We start from the raw sequence: 19,674 nt of genomic DNA, 5'->3' as shown, positions 1-19,674 counted from the left end.
ATGTACATGTCGCACATCAATAATGCAATAACCATAATAAGAAGGTAGGCGATGTTTATAGCTACATGGTTTTCGTAATGAGAAAATTAAAAGCACGAATGCGTATAAAAAGTATAGGCATAGGGCCGCACGCCGGCATGAAAATAAAACATGTTAAAATTAAGTATTTAGTGTGTTTTTGCTTATTATATACAGATCGTAAAATAGAGATTTAAAAAAAAATATGTATATATATATATATATATATATATATATATATATATATACACATATAATTATAAAATTAAAATTCAATTCATTAAATCGATAATCGTGCTTTATCGCAGTTTCATTTTGAACATTAATTGTGTGCGTGGAATAACTTTCTTTGATAAGGACGAGATCTTCTTGCACTTTTGCTCATTTTTAGCTAGAAATTTATGAAACCGATCCTGCTATGCGCTCCTCGTTAATGATTCATTGAAACTGCGAAGCGCAACAACGAATGTAAAGCTTTTCCGAACTGATCCTCTTCCAACTTCTATAAACAGTTATTCTTTTTATCATGTCTCGATAAAATTGCACATTTGCCTATAGACGAGTTGATGTATACCATTACCAGTGCGCGTCATCGTAGATAACCATACTATCATAAATTATATCTAAATGTGGATCTCATGCTTCGATCGTTTTTTATACAGGCAAATATATTTTGATGTATACATTATAAATTAGAATTAAACAATGCGACAATTATACATAGTGAGCAGTGATCAATGAAGGGGCTTTTTGAATTTTTCGTCTTGCTTTGATAGTTTCCGAGATCGGCAAAAATAAATTAAATCGAACATCCTACATGTATATATATATATATATATATATATATATATATATATATATATATATTGTATATTTATCTTTTTTATATAATTTTTGTCTGTTTACTATAAATCAATGAATTTACTAATTTGTGAGGAATAAATTAAGATGAGTTCACTATACGTATGTTCTATAAAAAAAAAGAAAATTAAACTATTATGTTTAAATCATACAACAACATGTAAATGTATATTGATGAGTTTACAAAAATGCATATACAACATTATAAGTAAAATTAATATTTATCATTAATGTAAATATTGATTACATAAACATATCACTCTTGTCATATTTTATAATACTTCAAAATCAGACATTATTAAAGCTTTCTTGTTTTTATTCCTGATATGCCAGCAAGATCGATATATAACCACCCGATGTCTTTAATAACTAAAACACATATAATATAAATGATTAATATTGAAATCATATTTTAATCAATAATGATAATTAATATTATTTCTGTTTTTTTATTTTTAAAGATATATAATTTAACTTTTACTACACATTTAAATATTTTAATATTTCAATAATTCAATAATTCAATGTTTCTCATATTTTCTTCATAATGCTGATTTAGATAGTATTAGTATATACAATTTATTTTAATTCTACTCTTTGCTATTTTGATTATGTTTTTTTAAATATGTTATCTTTTAGGAATGCATAATTTTTAGAACATAAAAATAAGATTATTATAAATTTAGTCATATTTTGTCAAAGTAATATTTTGTCATTTAAAATATTGGATTTATATATTTTATTTTTGTTGCACTATTTCTTTTATAACATGTTAAATATAAAGTTATTTTAATTCACTTACATTACAAAAAGTGGCCATTGTCATAGGGAACAATTTTCCCGCGGTAAGATACAGCGGTTTATTGGCGTAAATCATTATAATCAATAGTTTTTTAGCTTTTTTTGGCTCCAATGTGTACCACTTGCATTCGCATGCAGCCTCGTAAATTCCTTTGCTCTTAATAAACAAAGCGGTTATACGCCATAAAATTGCATGATAAATGAATCGAAATTCTATATTGGGCGAAAAATCTTAATTACCCGTATAGCACAATTCGTATTCTGCCATGTTTGTAATAAGCCAACAACAATCTATCATACTTACTTGAACGACCAAAATTTCTCCCACAGTGCAGTAGAGGCATGTATGGACAAACGCATTAACAAATACTGTCACCATAAAAATTAAACGTACTAAAGAGATATCGCCACGCTGAGTTATCATCTAAACGAACGATGTATATGTAATTAATTTTTATTTTATTTCTAATGTGAAAAAGATTGTTTGTTAAACACAATTTTAAATTTAAATTTTTAAAAGAAATTATCTTTTCTATACTAATATAATGTTATAAATTATAATTATATTAATTATATATAATTTATGTTATATTATTAATATTGTTAAAACAATTTTATACAATATTAAAATAAGGAATATATACATAGTCATTGTTTATTTATAAAATAGATTAATATAATGTTAAAAATAATATTGAAAATCAAAATTTTTATATGTATATAATTTTTAAATAAAATATTATAATAAAATTAAATATTAAAAATTGAAAATTGATATTTACATTATTTTTGAAATTATGAAAATTAATACTTAATATTTAAAAGATAAAATAAAAGTATAAAAAATATATTTTTTAAAATGTATATTAAAATAATTTAAAAACTAGGATTTATAAAATATTTGAGAATGCCATTATGCATAAAACGCATAAAAAGTTTTTTTTTCTTTCTTTCTTTTTTCTCTCTTCCTTTTTTTTTCTCTTTTTAGCAAAAAATAGAAACATACACAAATCAAATTAAAGAAGAATACTTACACTGACAATTAAAAAACCTTGAAAAGCAAATAATATGCCAAAATAAATGAGCGCTCCAAGTAGCATCAAAGCAAAAATATTGTCAATGATATTGATCGATCTGTAAGACAAAGTTATCAAGCAAAAAAATATCAATGAGTATTTTAATCATATTTTAATCATATTATTATATTATATTTATGAACGTGAGACAAAGAGATTATATAAAAAAATTTTTATAACTCTAGAAATTAAAAAAGAATTTCAATATTTTATTCTATTAATAAAAAGTATTTCAAAAAATAATTCATTAATTATAAGTTTCCAAAAATTAACTTTATATTCTTTAATTGCGTGGCAAAAAAATTTAGTCACATTAAAACATTTCAAAATTCTGTAATATTACATTATAGGCAAAGTAAAAAAAATTTCTTTAATATTATCGATGCTTAAACATCATGAATAACCTGATGAGACGTATATGTTCCTGCACGCTGTGAGATAGAATGCTTTCGAAATTGTGAAATTTATCGAGATCCATGATCCGCGTTTTAAGATTCTCTAGCTGACCACACACATGAAACACCAGCAAACTTAAAAAACAATCAGTACCGGTATACGAAGTCGCAATCATATATGTACCGATAATTTGCAGAGCGTAAGTTATTTCATAAAGCGGGCTTTTATCTTGATTATAAACGTAATATGTTTGTAATGGCATTAATCTACCCGGATCCGTTATATTCGTCAAATATCTCACTGAAATGCCGAAGACAGGAAAAACAGTAAACAAAAGAAAGGACATAAACATTATAAAATATCCGAATATCGTGAGCATGCATGCGAGCCGCGCACGTTTTATCATAATGTTCCTCTCCTGCACAGTTTTTTGCTTTAACCAGTCATGCTTAATCATGTTTAGGAGCAATAGAATATCTAGGAATAATAAGTATGTAAGGATGCGTCACAGTTGCACAATTGCATTGTTAATTGTTTAAGATAAAATACGTATCGTGTTTTCAGTATAATAATCCACAGAGATATACGTTCACTTATACCTTCCTTTTTCTGCCACATAATGAAAAACTTTATCGTTGCCATCGTACATGGTAAAGTGTATTGCAAATTATCGATCATCGACATCATATTGCCCCATATTCTAAGCAGAGAATGCACACTCGGAATAATACAGAACCAGAATCCTATATTTAGCAAAACGATTACGCGTACGTTTAACATTAATTTCTCCCATTTAGTTTCATTATTTTCCGGCCAAATGCCCAACATTCTTAAGCAGGTCCGATTTAATTTGATGGCCCATTCATAATCTACAATTATATTTAGAAAAGATGGAATAAAAAATTTTATTAAAATCAAATTATTTTATTCTATATATAATATATTAAAATTTCTTTGTACAACTTTTTTTTATATAGTTTTTTTCTCGTAATATTTATATTTATGTATTTCTATTTTCAGAATATAGATATCAAATCTCGTTAGATCAAAGTATATACTAAAAATCGCATTATTCTATGTAAACTTTAGAAAGATAAGTATAGCAACTCATTCTTCCAAAGATACGTTCTCACTTGATTTCAGTTTGTATTTGGAATAATTTCTCATTATAATTCAAAATATATACATATATATATATATATATATATATATATATATATATATATATATATCTGTTGTATGAGAAGATGAACTTATCTAATCTAATCAAATGAATCGAAGAAGAAAGAACACCTGCGTATGCTGCTTGCTTTGATGTATCCATATCGGGATCTGTGAAAGGATTGAGAGTTTTCTCATCCTTCTTTAGGGAGATAGATCGTTGCGTGCGACAAAATTCACTCCGCTTAATACCGTGTTCTACAGATGTACATGTCGCACATCAATAATACAATGCCCGTAATAAGAAGGTGGACGATGTTTATGAGAAAATTACTAGCACCAATGTGAACGAAAAGTACAGACACAGGGCCGCGGAAATAAAATTTGTAATCGTTGAGTAAAATATTATTATTGGAAAATAAATTTAAAGTTACACTAAATTGTTATGTTTTTGTTTATTATATATAGATCGTGAAGGATTCATTTTAAAAAATTATATATATTTAAATATATATATAGAATCATAAAAATAGAATCATAAAAATTTAAAGATTTAATTTATTATATCGATAATTATTTAGTAGCGCTTTACAGCAGTTTTATTTTGTACGTTGCTTGTATCCGTGAAATGACTTTCTTTGATAAAGACAAAATCTCTTCTTTCTTTCTCTTTTCCTATCTCTCTCAGTCCTTGCACTTTCATTTCTAAGAATTGTAAAACCGATCCTGTTGTGCGCCTCTTGTTAATGATTTATTAAAACTGCGTGATGCAACAAGGGACGTGAAAGTTTTCCGAGCCGATCCTCTTCTAACTTCTATAAACAATTGTTTTTTCATCACGTCTCGACAAAATTGCACATTCGTCTATAGACAATAGACTATAGATTACTCGATTGTAGCTGTGAATGAGCACGATTATCAGTGTGTGTATGTTACCAGTGATGACTATACTATAAGGAATATTACCAGTGCTTGAGTCTTTCATCGGAGATGATTATGCTATCATAGATTACGTATATATTCAAATGTGAATATCACTTTTGGATTATTTCTTGTAAAGACCCGTAATCGAAATTTTCATATCTAATACATATCATAAGTTAGATTTAAATAACGTAACTATTATAAGATGTTTAAAAGAATACATTTAAATATTTCTGTTGTTTTTGAATTTATCAGACTATTGTTAAGGACGAGATTGGTTCGAAGAAACATGATATGATAACAGTAGGAACAAACTACATTTTTATCATTTTGCAGCAGACATTTTGATAGCACAGAGATAATCTTTATTTAATATTGCAAGTATTTACATAATATAATTTGCGTGATTTATTCAAAATTGACGTAAAATAAAAGAAACAAAAATCAAGCATCATCATATGTTACACAATTATGTAACATATCGATCATTGTAATCTTATTATATTACATAATTAGACAATATTTAATATATAATTTGCAATTTAATTTTTATAAAATATATATTTTTGAATATATTAATTTTTATCAATAACATCATTTTTAATATATTATTAGAAATTATTATCATATATATACAAACGTAGTGTACAGCGTTGTTTGTAATTTATCATTTCTCTCTTAATATTCTTCGCAATTATCATTCGTCTTCAAAAATTTGTATTTAAAATAAGAATTAATAACGATGTGGAAAGGATGAAAAATCTTTACCCTTCTAGAATCTCACGCAGGTATTCGCGATTATTTTCGTCTATTCTGGCATGAACATCCGGAACCGGAGTATTATTGCATGAAATACCGTAAGTAGTCACAGCGACAAGTTTATCTTTGTAAATTAAAGGACTGCCGCTGAAACCCTAGATAATAATTATTAATGTTAAATATCAATATTATTTAATTCCGATAATCCTACTTTGCTAAACTTTCACACACACCTACATATAAATGCACATACACACACATTTAAACTTTGAAATTATGTATACATGACTATTAAATAATATTATGATTCTTATTACACATTTTAATAGAATTATCTTTTATAATTATTATTTTAATTTAATATTAATTATTATTATAAACATTAATTAATATAAATTTAGTTAATTAAAAAGAAATTGTACTAAAATACTGTGTGAAATGCTTTTTTTTAAACGTATACACAATTGCCCGATCTTTATCGATATTAACAACACACAACACGATATTTGAACAATATATCTACAAGATGCAATTAAATTCTATAAAATAAAAATATAAGATATATAAAGATTTTCGATTTCATGTTTAACAATATATATTTCGTTACAAATCGCTTACCTTGCAAAATTCGCCTTCGGGTTCCGGCTGAGTGCAGAATTCAGACTTACTAAGATTCTTCTTGTGGAAAGGCTGGCACTCTTGAGATTTTATAGTATTTAACGTAACTTTCTTGAGATGCGCCGTCTTTTTCCCTTGACGATCAGACACCATCCACCCAACCATTTGCAGTTTCGCGTCAAGTGGTACTTCCGTTTCAGATAGTTCAACCGGCTGCACATTTTCTCCGAACTGGAGCGGTTCCGAGAGCTACAAAAGACCATCAATTCAATTATTATAATCTGTGATATACGTATATCTCGAAAGACATATAAGATTTTCAGGAGCAGTAGAGGTAAAAATTTTTGAGTTTACAAGCGGATCTAGAATATCGAAAAATTTTTTACATTTAAATGTTTCATACATTTGAGCAACTAAATGTTATTAAAATGTCAATCAATAATTTTTAGTATTTTACTTGAAACAAAAGAGAGAAAGAATATATATATATATATATATATATATATATATATATATATATTCTTATATAACTTATTTAAATATTAAATATTTTATAAATTAAATACTTTTGGCATATTTAATTAATATCATGTATCAGAACAAATATATATACTTAAGTATCAGAAACAAAAAATCTATTAAGTGTGTAAAAATCTATTAAGATATATAAATATATATTTTATTTATATATTTTAATTAAAATAAATGTAAACTAATTAAAGCATAAATGTACCTTAAGCACACCAAGGCCGCTCGTGAAGGGATTCTCAACTGGATTAACGAAATGATTTTGCGAGAACATTTCCTTTACAAAAATACTTTTGCCGCTGGGTTTAAGGCTGCTCGTACCGCAGGTCACGTATATAGAGTTCATAACGTTCCAAACATGTTCGAATGGAGGAACGCATCTATCTGACGTGAGGATGTGATATTCGTCGAGTATCACACCGCTACAAACGGGTTTGCCGTTCCTTCTAATCAACGCGAGATATGGATATTTGCTGATATCAACATCGCCATCATTATCTTGGGCTTCCTCAGCATTGATACCTGGTACGAATATTGATTAGCCATTTTTTTCTCTCGTCAAGATGAACATTATTGTTTCTTATTGTTAGATAAAGAAAGAGAAAGAGAGAGAAAAAAGAAAAAGGGAAAGAGAAAGAGAGAGAGAGAGAGAGAGAGAGAGAGAGAGTGTGTGCGTGTTAACAATTTTATTTTATTTTACACGCGATATAAATTAAAAAGTTTAATTTTCAAATACGTGCAATTAATTTGCTTTTTTAATTATTAAATTATATGTAATATATATATATATATATAGTGATACATCAATAAAATATCACTCACCGCTAGCGGCGATGAAAATCAGAATCCATGTGAGTCGTAACATTGCGAGCACCGTAAAAACGTGGTCTGGAGAAAATTTCAAAGATCCTACGCAACACTTTCATCACAGTTTATATATACGATCGAGTATGTTTACGCAGTTGTGATTATTAATGATTAATTATTTACACAATTTGAGATGCTCAATATGTACGTCATTAAGAGCACAAATGATAATGTGACAGTTCTTTTTTTCGATTTTCAAGATGATTCATGAGAGAGATATCCTCTTGCGCGATATAAGATCATAAATTATAAATGTTTTTGGAATTATATGCATTATTTTGACTACGAGGTACTCTTCCAAAAGTGAGAACAGCCGCCGTTTGTTATGTTATATTATATATTATATTAGACATTATATTATATTATATTATATTATATTATATTATGTTATATTATATTATATTATATATAAGAAATATATTATTTATAAAAAAAGAGATTTGAAAAAATCAGTATTCTCGGAAATTCAACATATGTAAAATCATGGACGCGAACTAAAATCAATCCAATTGTAATATAAAAGTTTAAACTAAGACTATGACATTATAATAATGTTGACTATGACATATAATAATATTTACTCATATATCTTAATTTACATATATTTAGCATTTATTCTAATCACTAATGTAATAAAGGTAATTTTTTTATTAAAAATGTGGCATTTTGACATTTCAAAGAAAATGCGTTGTGGCATTTCAAAGAAAAATGCGAATTATAAAAAAATTGGCGATAACATAATGTTTGCGTAAATTTTGCTCTTGATAACTTATTAGGAATAACACCGTTCGATTCTTGAGTGACTGATGTGATTAACGTATCGATACGCAAATACACTAATTGCACATGGGGCAATATGATACGATATCGATATGATACGATACGAGATTCGATAAGCCGTGTACAGTGTTCGTGACATTGATTCTTAGAGTCGCGGTAAAGTCTTTGATTACGTGCAACCGTTATACAATGGATCCAGTTATTTGCGGTGAAACGCCACAATCTGTTTTTATAATTCTTCTAATAAAAAGAATCACTATCTTTATTATATTAGTGACTAGAACAAATGTAAAAATATATAAAAGATAAACAGTTTAAGAAAATTGTCGATATTTTTGTAAAAAAAGCTATCATCAACATATTCAATTTCTCATTGACAGCTTCTTTCAGGCAGAGACCAATGAAGCTAAGGTGGATTAAAGTGCATTAAAAGATACAACACAGAGTTTTATTGTATGTACATTTTATGCTCGTATGATATATACAAGAAACTCAAAAACCGTCTTCGTGTATCATATTTTTTGAAATATTCATGTTGCATATTATTAAAAAACTGTAGTTTTTATTATGATTCTATCGTGGAACGTCATCTCTATTTGGCAATACGCATAAAATTTTTTGCATCTCAAGAGGTGAACAGGTAATGTAAGCTTTTTTAAATATTCCTCGTTTATGTCTCTTCGGCGGGACACGATATACCCGACGATATAATATGTGTGTGAAAAAGAACGTGGGTGTAATAACAGGTGGGTGATCGTCCTGATCGTAGGGGCGAATACAATACACAATATGCGATATGTACACCCGTTATATTCTCACGCACGATCTTGGACATTCATTTTCGATTTTGCAGGGAAAATTGTTTCGAAATTATTAAGTATTATCGTAGATTTCTTCCTTTCTATATAAATGAAATAAAAATTGAAATGTGTTATTTGTTACATAGATTATATCTCTTCAAAAGTAGATGTAAATGTTGCTCTTCGATAAACATAATATAAGAACATTATTATTAAATTATTATATTTATATACTTTAACAATTTTTTTAAATTTGAACGTGCAAATTGTGTTACAATTATAATCCTTTTTATTTTATTAATCTTAATATACATAAAACATCTTTGTCTCTGATATTATTGATTAGTTCCACTTACATGATGTATAGAGTGAAACATCTCAGTTTTTCGTGGGTAGAAATGCTAAATATATATAAACATTAAAAAATATTACATTTACAATAATATAATTTATGTAAATTATAAATTAATTCTACATTTCCTCTCTCTGTTTCTCTCTAATCAATATGATTATTATTTTTTCGACATAATTTTACATATAATATTTTATAATATTACATTTAATAATTTTTCATTGGAAATATATTATTATTTATCCTTTTTTAGTTTCTAAACAATGTAATTTTTTTCGCACTTCAATTTTACGATTTGCTAGTAGAAACGATATATAACCGGCCGACGTTTTTAATAACTGCAAAACATACTTGTATTTTTTATCCATATGAGAAATATACGACGTTCCATAAGCTATATTTCTATATTATATCACTTATATTCTTTAGTATGATACACTGGATAATTACAGTATGTGCAAAGTGACGAAGTAATATAAATTTTATAATTATCTGTCTTCTGTTACAAGCTTTTAAATTTCTAATTTGAACTTACGTTGCACAATATTAATTCATTCATGTCACATTTTAGTCTTTAATATATTTTTTTAACACGAGACATGACGAGTGAAATATGTATATATCTTATTTTTTTAATAAATTTATTTTTACAAAATGATAAAAAAGTAGATATGATAAATTTCAAAAAGCAGATTCTGACATGTATATCAAAATGATTATATCGAGTATATCAAAATTATTTTTACAAAATAATAAAAAAATAGATATGATAAATTTCAAAAAACAGATTCCAATATGTATATCAAAATATTCAACAAAACATAAATTTTCACAATAATAAAATCAATGATAAATAACAAACAGCGAAATAAATAACACAAATATTTTATTTTATCAACACAGAATTATCGATTTTTATTCATAATTATCAATTTAACAACATTTCTCCCTTCTTTTCCCTTAAAATATATCAATAATGATATACACTACAATAATAATTTTTTTTGCTTCAACCTCGCTTGGCCAGTAAAAACGATATATAACTAGCCGATGTTTTTAGCAGCTAAAAAACAACATACATACATCAACAAATAATCTCTATTTATTGTTAGATAGAGACGAACAAGATTGCAATGTGTGTGCAAGAAAATATTTTAACGTGACGATCCATTAATATAATCTCACAGTACAAAACGTAGTCATCGTCAGCGGAATGATCTTTCCAGCAGTAATGCGAAAAGGTTCACTGGCACGTATCATTAATAATAATAGGTTTCTTGCTTCTCTCGATTCCAATTTGTACCAATCAAGATCATATAGGGCATAACATATTGCTTCGCACTAAACATTTACATACATAATGACATGGGATATCCCGATCTATCAATCGTTTTCACGAACTTAACTTAATCTTAATTGTTACTTATATAATACATGAGATTTTAATCTTTCTTTATCAAAAAAAAAAAAATATTAAGCTAAAAATAATTAGTGTTTATAACATTAATTATAAACATATGTATATGAAATATAAATTAGATATAAATATAAGTTAATAATTTTCTAAATGTATGTGCTTTCTTTTGGCAATTAAGTTTACAAATCACATTAAATTAAGGAACGTGAGATAATGTCCATATCTGTTTATTGATTCAAAAATGTATATTTCTAAATATAAACTCTAAATATGATTGAATATCACTGGTTGATTGCGATAGCACATGACGCTAAATTAATTGATTAAACTTGTTTAATGTATTTTGAATAGCATGTATCACTTACTTGTTCTGTTATAATTTCGCCGGCACCGCAATAGAGAAACGTATGGGCTAGTAGAGTAATGACACCGACTACTACGTAGCCTACTCGCGAGAGAGAGACATTGCTCTCTGCATTGGTGATCACCTGAAAAATACAACACATGTTTATTCAAAGATAGATTAATATAAATATTAATTTATCGGGATATAAATAAAAGTATTATAATCACAAATAAGATATGTATAATTTTATGTATTCTAAAAAATTTTATGTATCTTAAAGAAAGCGTAAAGAATAGACAACAATTTTAATTCATGTCTTACTAAACTTACACTGAGCAACAAAAATCCATATAGGCAAAATACGATACCAAAATAGAACACTAGACTCAACATCATTAAGGTAAATATATTCTCCATTTTATCGGCAAATCTACAAAAATATAAACCAACGTGTTTAAAGAAGATACTCAAAACAACGAAATATATTCGAATAAGCGACGAAGAATTCCGCAAAAATAAAAGAAATGGTTGAAAATCTGCGAAATATTCTACACAATTATATCAAAATCTCTACATAAATACTTGTAATATATGTACAGCTTAATATTTAAGAATAGAAGTTATATAATATAAATTTTATTTATAATTATAATTATATGTATAATATAAATTTTATTTATAATTATAATTACATAATATTTTTATATAAATCTTATTTATAATTACAATTATATAATATAAATTTTTGTGTAAAGCTAAACTTTTTCATTCAACATTTTTCTCATTGCCATACTATTATAATTAAAACCTGATAAGCCGCAAATGAGCGATCACGTTGTTGCGTAGAGCGCAGTCGAAGTCTTTGCTCGAAGACAAGCTGTCTAATCGGTGTTTAAAGTTCTCTAGCTGACCGCAAATGTGGAGGATCACGAGTCCGAGGAAAGCGTCCACCGACGTGTAAGTTACAGCCGCCAAGAAGATCGTCGCGGCTTGAATAAGAAGTGTCAACTCAAATTGCGGACTCTTATCCGTATCGTAAAAATAATACGTCGGCAGCGGCAACGGTCTATCCCGATCCGTGAGATTTGTTAAGCGCCTGAAAGGCAGACCAAAGGAAGGAAGAACGATGATCATGGTGAATGCGAATATCATTAGAACGTATCCGCAGATCACGATCAATCGTGCGGTCCGCGCACGCTTCATCATCACGTCCCTCTCCGCATCTATTTTCAGCGCCATCCAGTCTTCTGCCATCATCTTCACCATGGATGAGACAGCTTTGAAAAAAATTATTATAATTTATTTATTTAAGTATCAAAGATAAATTTATGATTTGCAATTTAGACGACTTTTTTCTATATATTTGTAATATTTTTCCTATTTATTTATAATATTTTTTGCATAAATTCGTCAATTTTTAATATAATATATAAGGTATGTTTAAGTGAAATTTGGACTAAGCCCGTTCTTCCATAAAATTCCACAAAATTCTGAAATTAAACGCTTCACAATTAAAATAATTCTAAACACATACCTGTTTGTTTCCATCTAATGATGACAAGTTTCAACGAGACCACTATCAGGGGTAACGTAATCTGTAAGTTGTCTATCACTAGTATCATATCGGTGCAAACTTGTATAAGAAAGCATATGAGGGGAATACCGGAGACGAACATTATTATAATAAAAATGATGCCTACGCGAAGATCGGACGCGTAGTTATTCTTTGCTATTTCGTTCATTTTAGGCCATAAACCGACCAGTTCCAGACCGAATCGATTTAATTCCACGGCCCACTCAAAATCTAATAAAATTTTAGCATTAGAAAGCAAAAACGATATATAAAGACACATCAAAAATCTAAAAAAAAGCTCAACGATTTAAAAATCCAAAGAGATTTAAAACTTTTTCAATAATTCCATAAATTTATTTATTAATATAATAAAATATCTATTTATTAATATGAATAATATAAAATATGAATATATATAAAAAATCATGATTTGAAAACTAGATGAATTTAAAATTTAAGAAGTTTAACGTAAAAGAAAGATTCATGTATTATATGTGTAAAAGTAGAAAAATTAATAGAAAAATATAATACATATATGTATATACAAGCTGATCCTATGCATTAATTATTGTTTTAATGTAGCCATAAAATAATACCAAGAATTCTTACAAAATAAATCTCAAAATGAGCGCGAAAAACACATGATAAAAAACTTGATACCTCTGTAGCGGGAATAATATTCGGAAGTGTCCATGGCGAAGACTAATGCGCGGAATTCTATTCCAATTCTCCGATCTATGGCAAAAAATTCTTATCACGCATGCTCATTAAGTGAGTATAACAACCTGTTGCTTCTCATCGATGCATTAAATATTAAAACTGCTCTCCCTCACAGATGATTACAGCCGTCGGTTTCGTAAAACTTTACAGGTATAAGAATATGTCGTAAAAAGCGTTAACGTCTAATGCGATGGAAAAATATAAGAAATATTATATGTCACAATATTCGTTGAACTTTTTTTTCGAAGAGTTTTTTCATACCTTGCTATGCACGCATATGTGTAAATGCATTTTTAATGAATTTTTATGTAGCACATGCGAGAACACAGAGAACAGCAGTTAACAGGAAAAAAGACATCGCATTACAGATTTTTACGCGTATTATTTGAATATTTATTATAAAAGCATATAGGTTGATATGATATACGTATCGAATCGAGTAGACTACGTATCATGTAGTTGTCTTTAGCCTCAATAAAGTATACATACTTATAAATATATATTGAAGTTTTTTCGAATAAGTCCTCTCATTCCGAGTTCCATTCTCATCTCCTTCGATATTTCGTGCATGTTTTTTGCTTAGTAAGATCTGCCAAAAGACTATATAATCGCAATTTTATTGCAGCATAATAAGGATTGTTTGGACACATCATCATCAAGTACAAAATAATGCGACCTGTTTTCTGCATATCAAAAGTTGCGTTTCTGCTGTGAAAACGGCACTGCTAAAACTCCAATCGTAATATCCACATAATTTATCTCATGAATCCATCTCATCAAATTGAGATTTGGTAAGGTATAAGCAAATATCTGTAATTATTTTTCTAAATATACTCACGTACACCGGAAATGCATGAATAATAAAAAAAAAAAAATTTGAACAATAGATTCGCTTTCTTCAGATCGAAATACAGGCAACACATGAATCTCAAATCCTTATCAGAGTGTTCCTACCATTGACACTATCTCGTGTCACATAATAATACATTTTGCAATAAATATCACACATTGAGGTGTAAACAATTTATAAATTTTATTTCTGCAACAATACTAATTCAATTCTCATTTTCTTGAATAACTAATATATTATTATATAACTCTTAATCCCACATTGCTAGTAGAAAAGATACGTAGCCAGCCAATGTTTTTAATAGCTGAAAATAATATAAATCTTTAAATTAATGTTTATTGGAAATATATGATTATATTTTTTATGCGCTTTTTCATTTATATTTGTAACAATAATTTTTTATATATATTACATAAATAATATATAATATATTATAATATATTTTACATAAATAAAGAAGAGAATAATCTTTCTTGTAAACATTTTACACCAAAAAAATTGTAACATTTAAAAAGTATCCTCATTAAATATTTATTAAAAACTTAACAAAGAAAGGAAGATATATTGAATTACAAATTTTATTAATAATCTTACGCTGCAAAAAGTGGTCATTGTTAGCGGTAGAATTTTTCCTGCAGTAATACGTAAGGGTTCCTTGGCTAGTAACGTTAATAGAATAATATTTTTCGCCTTGCGCGAGTCCAATGTATACCACTCAAGATCGCAAATAGCACGATATATTGCATCGCACTTAATAAAAAAAAACATTTATATATATATATATATATATATATATATATATATATGTGCACATATATTTGTATTAATAAAAAATGACAAACGCAACTATATACATATAAAAAATTTTTATCTCAGCAAGAATTCATAAAATTATATAAAATTAAGAATATATCATAAAATCCATACATCATAAAATTAATATTACAATGTATAACGCTAATTATGCTATTTACATGAATATGCGACTTACTTTTTCAGTTATTAAATCTCCGCCAAAGCAGTAAAGAAACGTTTGCGTAAGTAGAGAGATGACAGTAATTATCATGTAACTTATTTGTGAGAAATTTGAAACATTTAAGTTTTCGTCCGTAATCATCTAAAAAGTAAATCTCGTTAATTAATAAAAACAGATCGATATAAATTAAGCAGATTGTTACTCCAACAAAATATGTCTTACTAAAACTTACATTAAGCAATATAAATCCCCATAGACAAAATGCAATACCAAACTGGAATATCCATATAAACAATATTAATGTAAATACATCTTCAGTATTATTGTCGAATCTACATAAACATATTTAAAGAAGATATTTTATTAAAATTATCAAAATGTACACAATAATAATTGTATATAAGGTATCTTTTCCATTCAATATTAAATTATCTATTAAATTTGTATTTCGGCATTTTTTAATAATAAGCATAAACATAAATATTCCTCGAATCCTGTAATTCATTAACAATAGAAACAAAAATTTTGACAAGGAACCTTAAAAGTGTAATTTTTATAAAAAAAAAAATCAATTTTAAGTTGAATAAAAAAAAGAAGAAGAAAAATATGTGATACATACACACATGAGAGACAATTTATTTAAGAGATAAATTTAATATTTAAAAATAACATTTTCATTCAGAATTTAAATTTTCTTACAGATTTTGCTGAAATTTTATTGGATTGTTACAATCAAAACCCACCTGATAAGACGTAAATGAGTCACTATGCTGCTACTCAAAGTTCTGTTGAAATCTTTGCACAAGACCAAATTGTTTAAACGGCCTTTAAAGTTTTCCAATTGACCGCAGATGTGGAAGATTACAGATTCAAACAAGGCATTTACCGCAACGTAAATTATTACTACCAAAAAGATCGTTATGACTTGAGAGAGACACGTCAACTCAAATTGGGGACTCTTATCAGTGTCATAAAAATAATAAGTATGCAGCGGTAATGGCTTGTTCCGATCGGTGAGATTTGTTAAATGTCTGAGCGGTAAGCCGAAATAAGGAAGAACGATGACCGAAATGGCTGCCAACATTATTATAACGAATTCACAAATTATAATTAATCGGGCAGTCCGAGCGCGCTTTGTCATTATATCTCTCTCAGCGTTTAGCTTTGGCGCTAACCAATCCTCCTCTATCATGTTTACGATGGATGAGAGAACTTGAAAGTGTGAAAAATCACGATATCGATAACGTGGCAAAGATATAGAATTACATTTGCAATTACATGTTAACGTTTATCGAAAAAGAAAAAAAAAATCATCGTACGTATCATAATTTATTCCAACAATACAATACATTGTGATAATAAATTATATACAATTTGTAATAATAAGTTGTAGTAATAAGTTAAGAGCTATAAAAAGAATTTTTTGAAAAAAATAAAATGTGAACGTTTTAAATAGAGTTATAGACACACCTGTCTGCTTCCACCGCATAATAACAAGATTCGACGAAAACACTATTAAAGGCAACGTAATTCGCATATTGTCTAGCATCAGTATCATGTCACCCCAAACTCGCATAAGCGCACAAACAAGTGGAATACCAGTGACAAATGTTATCATAATGAAAGTAAAAACCATGCGAATGTCAGATCCGAATTTTCTCGTGCCTACTTTATCGGCGTTAGGCCATAAACCGATCAAATTTAAACTCAGACGATTTAATTCAATTGCCCATACGAAATCTGAAAAGATTCATTAAAAAAAAAAAAAAAATAAAGAACTCTTGAATGCAATAATTATAAATGCATATATTAAATTATAAAGTTTTGATGGAAAGTGATAAAACTGCAATGTGACATATTAATGCAATACTAATTTAAAATTTTCTTAGAGATATTAAATATATTATAAAATAATAGTAAAAATATTATAAAATATATAACATCGGCTTAGTACCTTTGTAACCTGAAGACTCCGATATATCCATATTGGAGACTAACGCGAATATGCTGAAGAGTTGTTGATTGTCGTATGCTTTCCATCCTATAATAAAATGATTAGTACGCACGTTCGTGAGGTGAGTACGACAACCTGATTGTTTCGTCGAAGGCGCATTAAATATTAAAGATGCTGCTTGTAGTGGCTTACAGTTGTGCCTGCTTCATAACAAAACTTTATAGGCATAAGAATAATTACGGACGCCTGTTTTTAACAAGGCTGCAAGTACATTGTGCCTCTATATATCGTCGAACTTATATTAAAAGCTTTTTTGTACTTTGTACGAAAAAAAAGGCTTCATCGTGCGTTAACTTTGAAAATAGTGGCAGATAATTGCACGTTGTGTGCATGGAAAAAATTTTCTGTACAGCAAAAAATGGTAACAAAAGAAGAAAGAAACAGTAACAATAAAAAAAAAGGTATAGTATGTTGTGCAGTAGTTTTATATATTTTTTCTGCTTGTTCCAAGAGACATATATTGATGCAACACACATTAAGTGCAACAGCAAATAATTTTTTCTGCAGTAATATAAAAAGATTCTTAGGTTTGTATTATTACTATAATAAAAGATTTCTCATAATCTATTATTATATTATATTGTATATTCTCTTCGCGCGTTGCCATTCATTTTTCTCAATGAAATTCTGTCTCGCTTCAGAGAAATTAAAATTGCGACTTTATATGACATATTTGTCGTAAATTTAGAATGCGCCAATTATTTTATAAAATGATTAATGTGATCTAATGCGATACGTCAATATCGAATTCTGTTCTTGTGACGCATAATACAAGCTGTTACAATACATTATAATATAAATTATTATAAATATAGCAAATACAATGAGAAAAAAAGAGAGAGAGAGAGAGAGAGAGAGAGAGAGAGAGAGAGACAGATTAACAATATTAAAAATCAACTTTTCGAGTATGAATAGAGAGAAAAAAAAAACCTTAGAATAGAAGCATTAGTAATAACATGACAATGACAATAACATGTGTTGTATCTCAATTTTCGAGCTCATAACTCGAAACTTGTTTTCTGCACTTTATAATGCCTTACCTATGCATTATCTTATCGAAAGATAATGCATTTGTGATGAGTCCATGGGGAGAAAACAAAAAAAAAATAAAAAAGAATATATTGTACAAAAAAGCGTATTGTGTACCACGAAAAATGTGTAAGATATCGCATAAATTAGCAGCATACACATAATTTAATAATATAATAACTTGAAATTTTTTAAAAACATATTTTCTTGAATGCGATATTGCGAATGAAGGTGCAATATTATCATAGTTAACACAGTTAATTAAAATATCAGTTAATTACAACACACATATATTACAATTAATTTCAGCGCAGCATTAATAATTCAAGGAGAACTAGTCGCGTTTATGCGAGCAAGATTGCAGAATAAATAGTAAGAAACGAATAAAATATACTTTATTTTTATTCGAATCGCGTGAAATTTTTCTCCGACTTTCGACCTCAATTTTAAATCAAATGTCTACTTTGATATTTTGAGCAGTTAGATCATTCCTTTCTAAAATTAGTTAATTTATAACTTCAATTTAAAATCGTCAAATTTTACTGTATTAATGACTAATTGTCATTAATACGTGTATTGTCATTATACTGTGGTAATTTTTCGTGTAATTTACAAAAGAATGCATATTTCATATAATTTACATACAATTATAATAAATTTCATATAAATACAATTGTACATAATTTATACATATTTTTTTATTACACATATTATACATTTTTATATTATTAGTTACACAATATTTTTATAACATTTTTAACATAAAATATATATTATAATATATTAAAATATTTTATTATTATATTTT

The 19,674-nt window shown here is 27.5% G+C and overlaps 4 protein-coding genes across 4 annotated transcripts; all 4 read right to left on the bottom strand.

Annotated features, from left to right (window-relative positions):
• Positions 1-1,194: 1,194 nt before the first annotated feature.
• Positions 1,195-3,518, bottom strand: LOC126850100 (odorant receptor coreceptor-like). Its single transcript, XM_050592738.1, has 5 exons — positions 3,161-3,518; positions 2,715-2,814; positions 1,985-2,104; positions 1,682-1,837; positions 1,195-1,248 (listed from the first exon to the last, which is right to left on the bottom strand). The coding sequence occupies exons 1-5, from the start codon at positions 3,502-3,504 to the stop codon at positions 1,195-1,197; spliced, it is 774 nt and encodes a 257-aa protein (XP_050448695.1). The 5' UTR covers positions 3,505-3,518.
• Positions 3,519-5,594: 2,076 nt separating this feature from the next.
• LOC126849854 (chymotrypsin-2-like) lies at positions 5,595-8,046 on the bottom strand. The gene is made up of 4 exons (XM_050592144.1): positions 7,965-8,046; positions 7,348-7,664; positions 6,615-6,863; positions 5,595-6,151 (listed from the first exon to the last, which is right to left on the bottom strand). Exons 1-4 carry the CDS (start codon positions 8,005-8,007, stop codon positions 6,002-6,004), a joined length of 759 nt encoding a protein of 252 aa, XP_050448101.1. The 5' UTR covers positions 8,008-8,046; the 3' UTR covers positions 5,595-6,001.
• A 2,897-nt stretch (positions 8,047-10,943) lies between these two features.
• Positions 10,944-14,001, bottom strand: LOC126849841 (odorant receptor 13a-like). The gene is made up of 7 exons (XM_050592124.1): positions 13,938-14,001; positions 13,239-13,508; positions 12,513-12,981; positions 12,035-12,134; positions 11,724-11,846; positions 11,127-11,282; positions 10,944-11,004 (listed from the first exon to the last, which is right to left on the bottom strand). Exons 1-7 carry the CDS (start codon positions 13,969-13,971, stop codon positions 10,951-10,953), a joined length of 1,206 nt encoding a protein of 401 aa, XP_050448081.1. The 5' UTR covers positions 13,972-14,001; the 3' UTR covers positions 10,944-10,950.
• A 1,096-nt stretch (positions 14,002-15,097) lies between these two features.
• LOC126849863 (odorant receptor 22c-like) lies at positions 15,098-17,808 on the bottom strand. The gene is made up of 7 exons (XM_050592167.1): positions 17,778-17,808; positions 17,294-17,563; positions 16,567-17,035; positions 16,056-16,155; positions 15,839-15,964; positions 15,442-15,597; positions 15,098-15,151 (listed from the first exon to the last, which is right to left on the bottom strand). Exons 1-7 carry the CDS (start codon positions 17,806-17,808, stop codon positions 15,098-15,100), a joined length of 1,206 nt encoding a protein of 401 aa, XP_050448124.1.
• Positions 17,809-19,674: the final 1,866 nt, after the last annotated feature.

This window comes from Cataglyphis hispanica, chromosome 5 (assembly GCF_021464435.1).
Source record: "Cataglyphis hispanica isolate Lineage 1 chromosome 5, ULB_Chis1_1.0, whole genome shotgun sequence".
NCBI lineage: Eukaryota > Metazoa > Arthropoda > Insecta > Hymenoptera > Formicidae > Cataglyphis > Cataglyphis hispanica.
The sequence above is the reverse complement of the archived record's forward strand: the minus strand, read 5'-3'. Positions and strand labels throughout refer to the sequence as shown.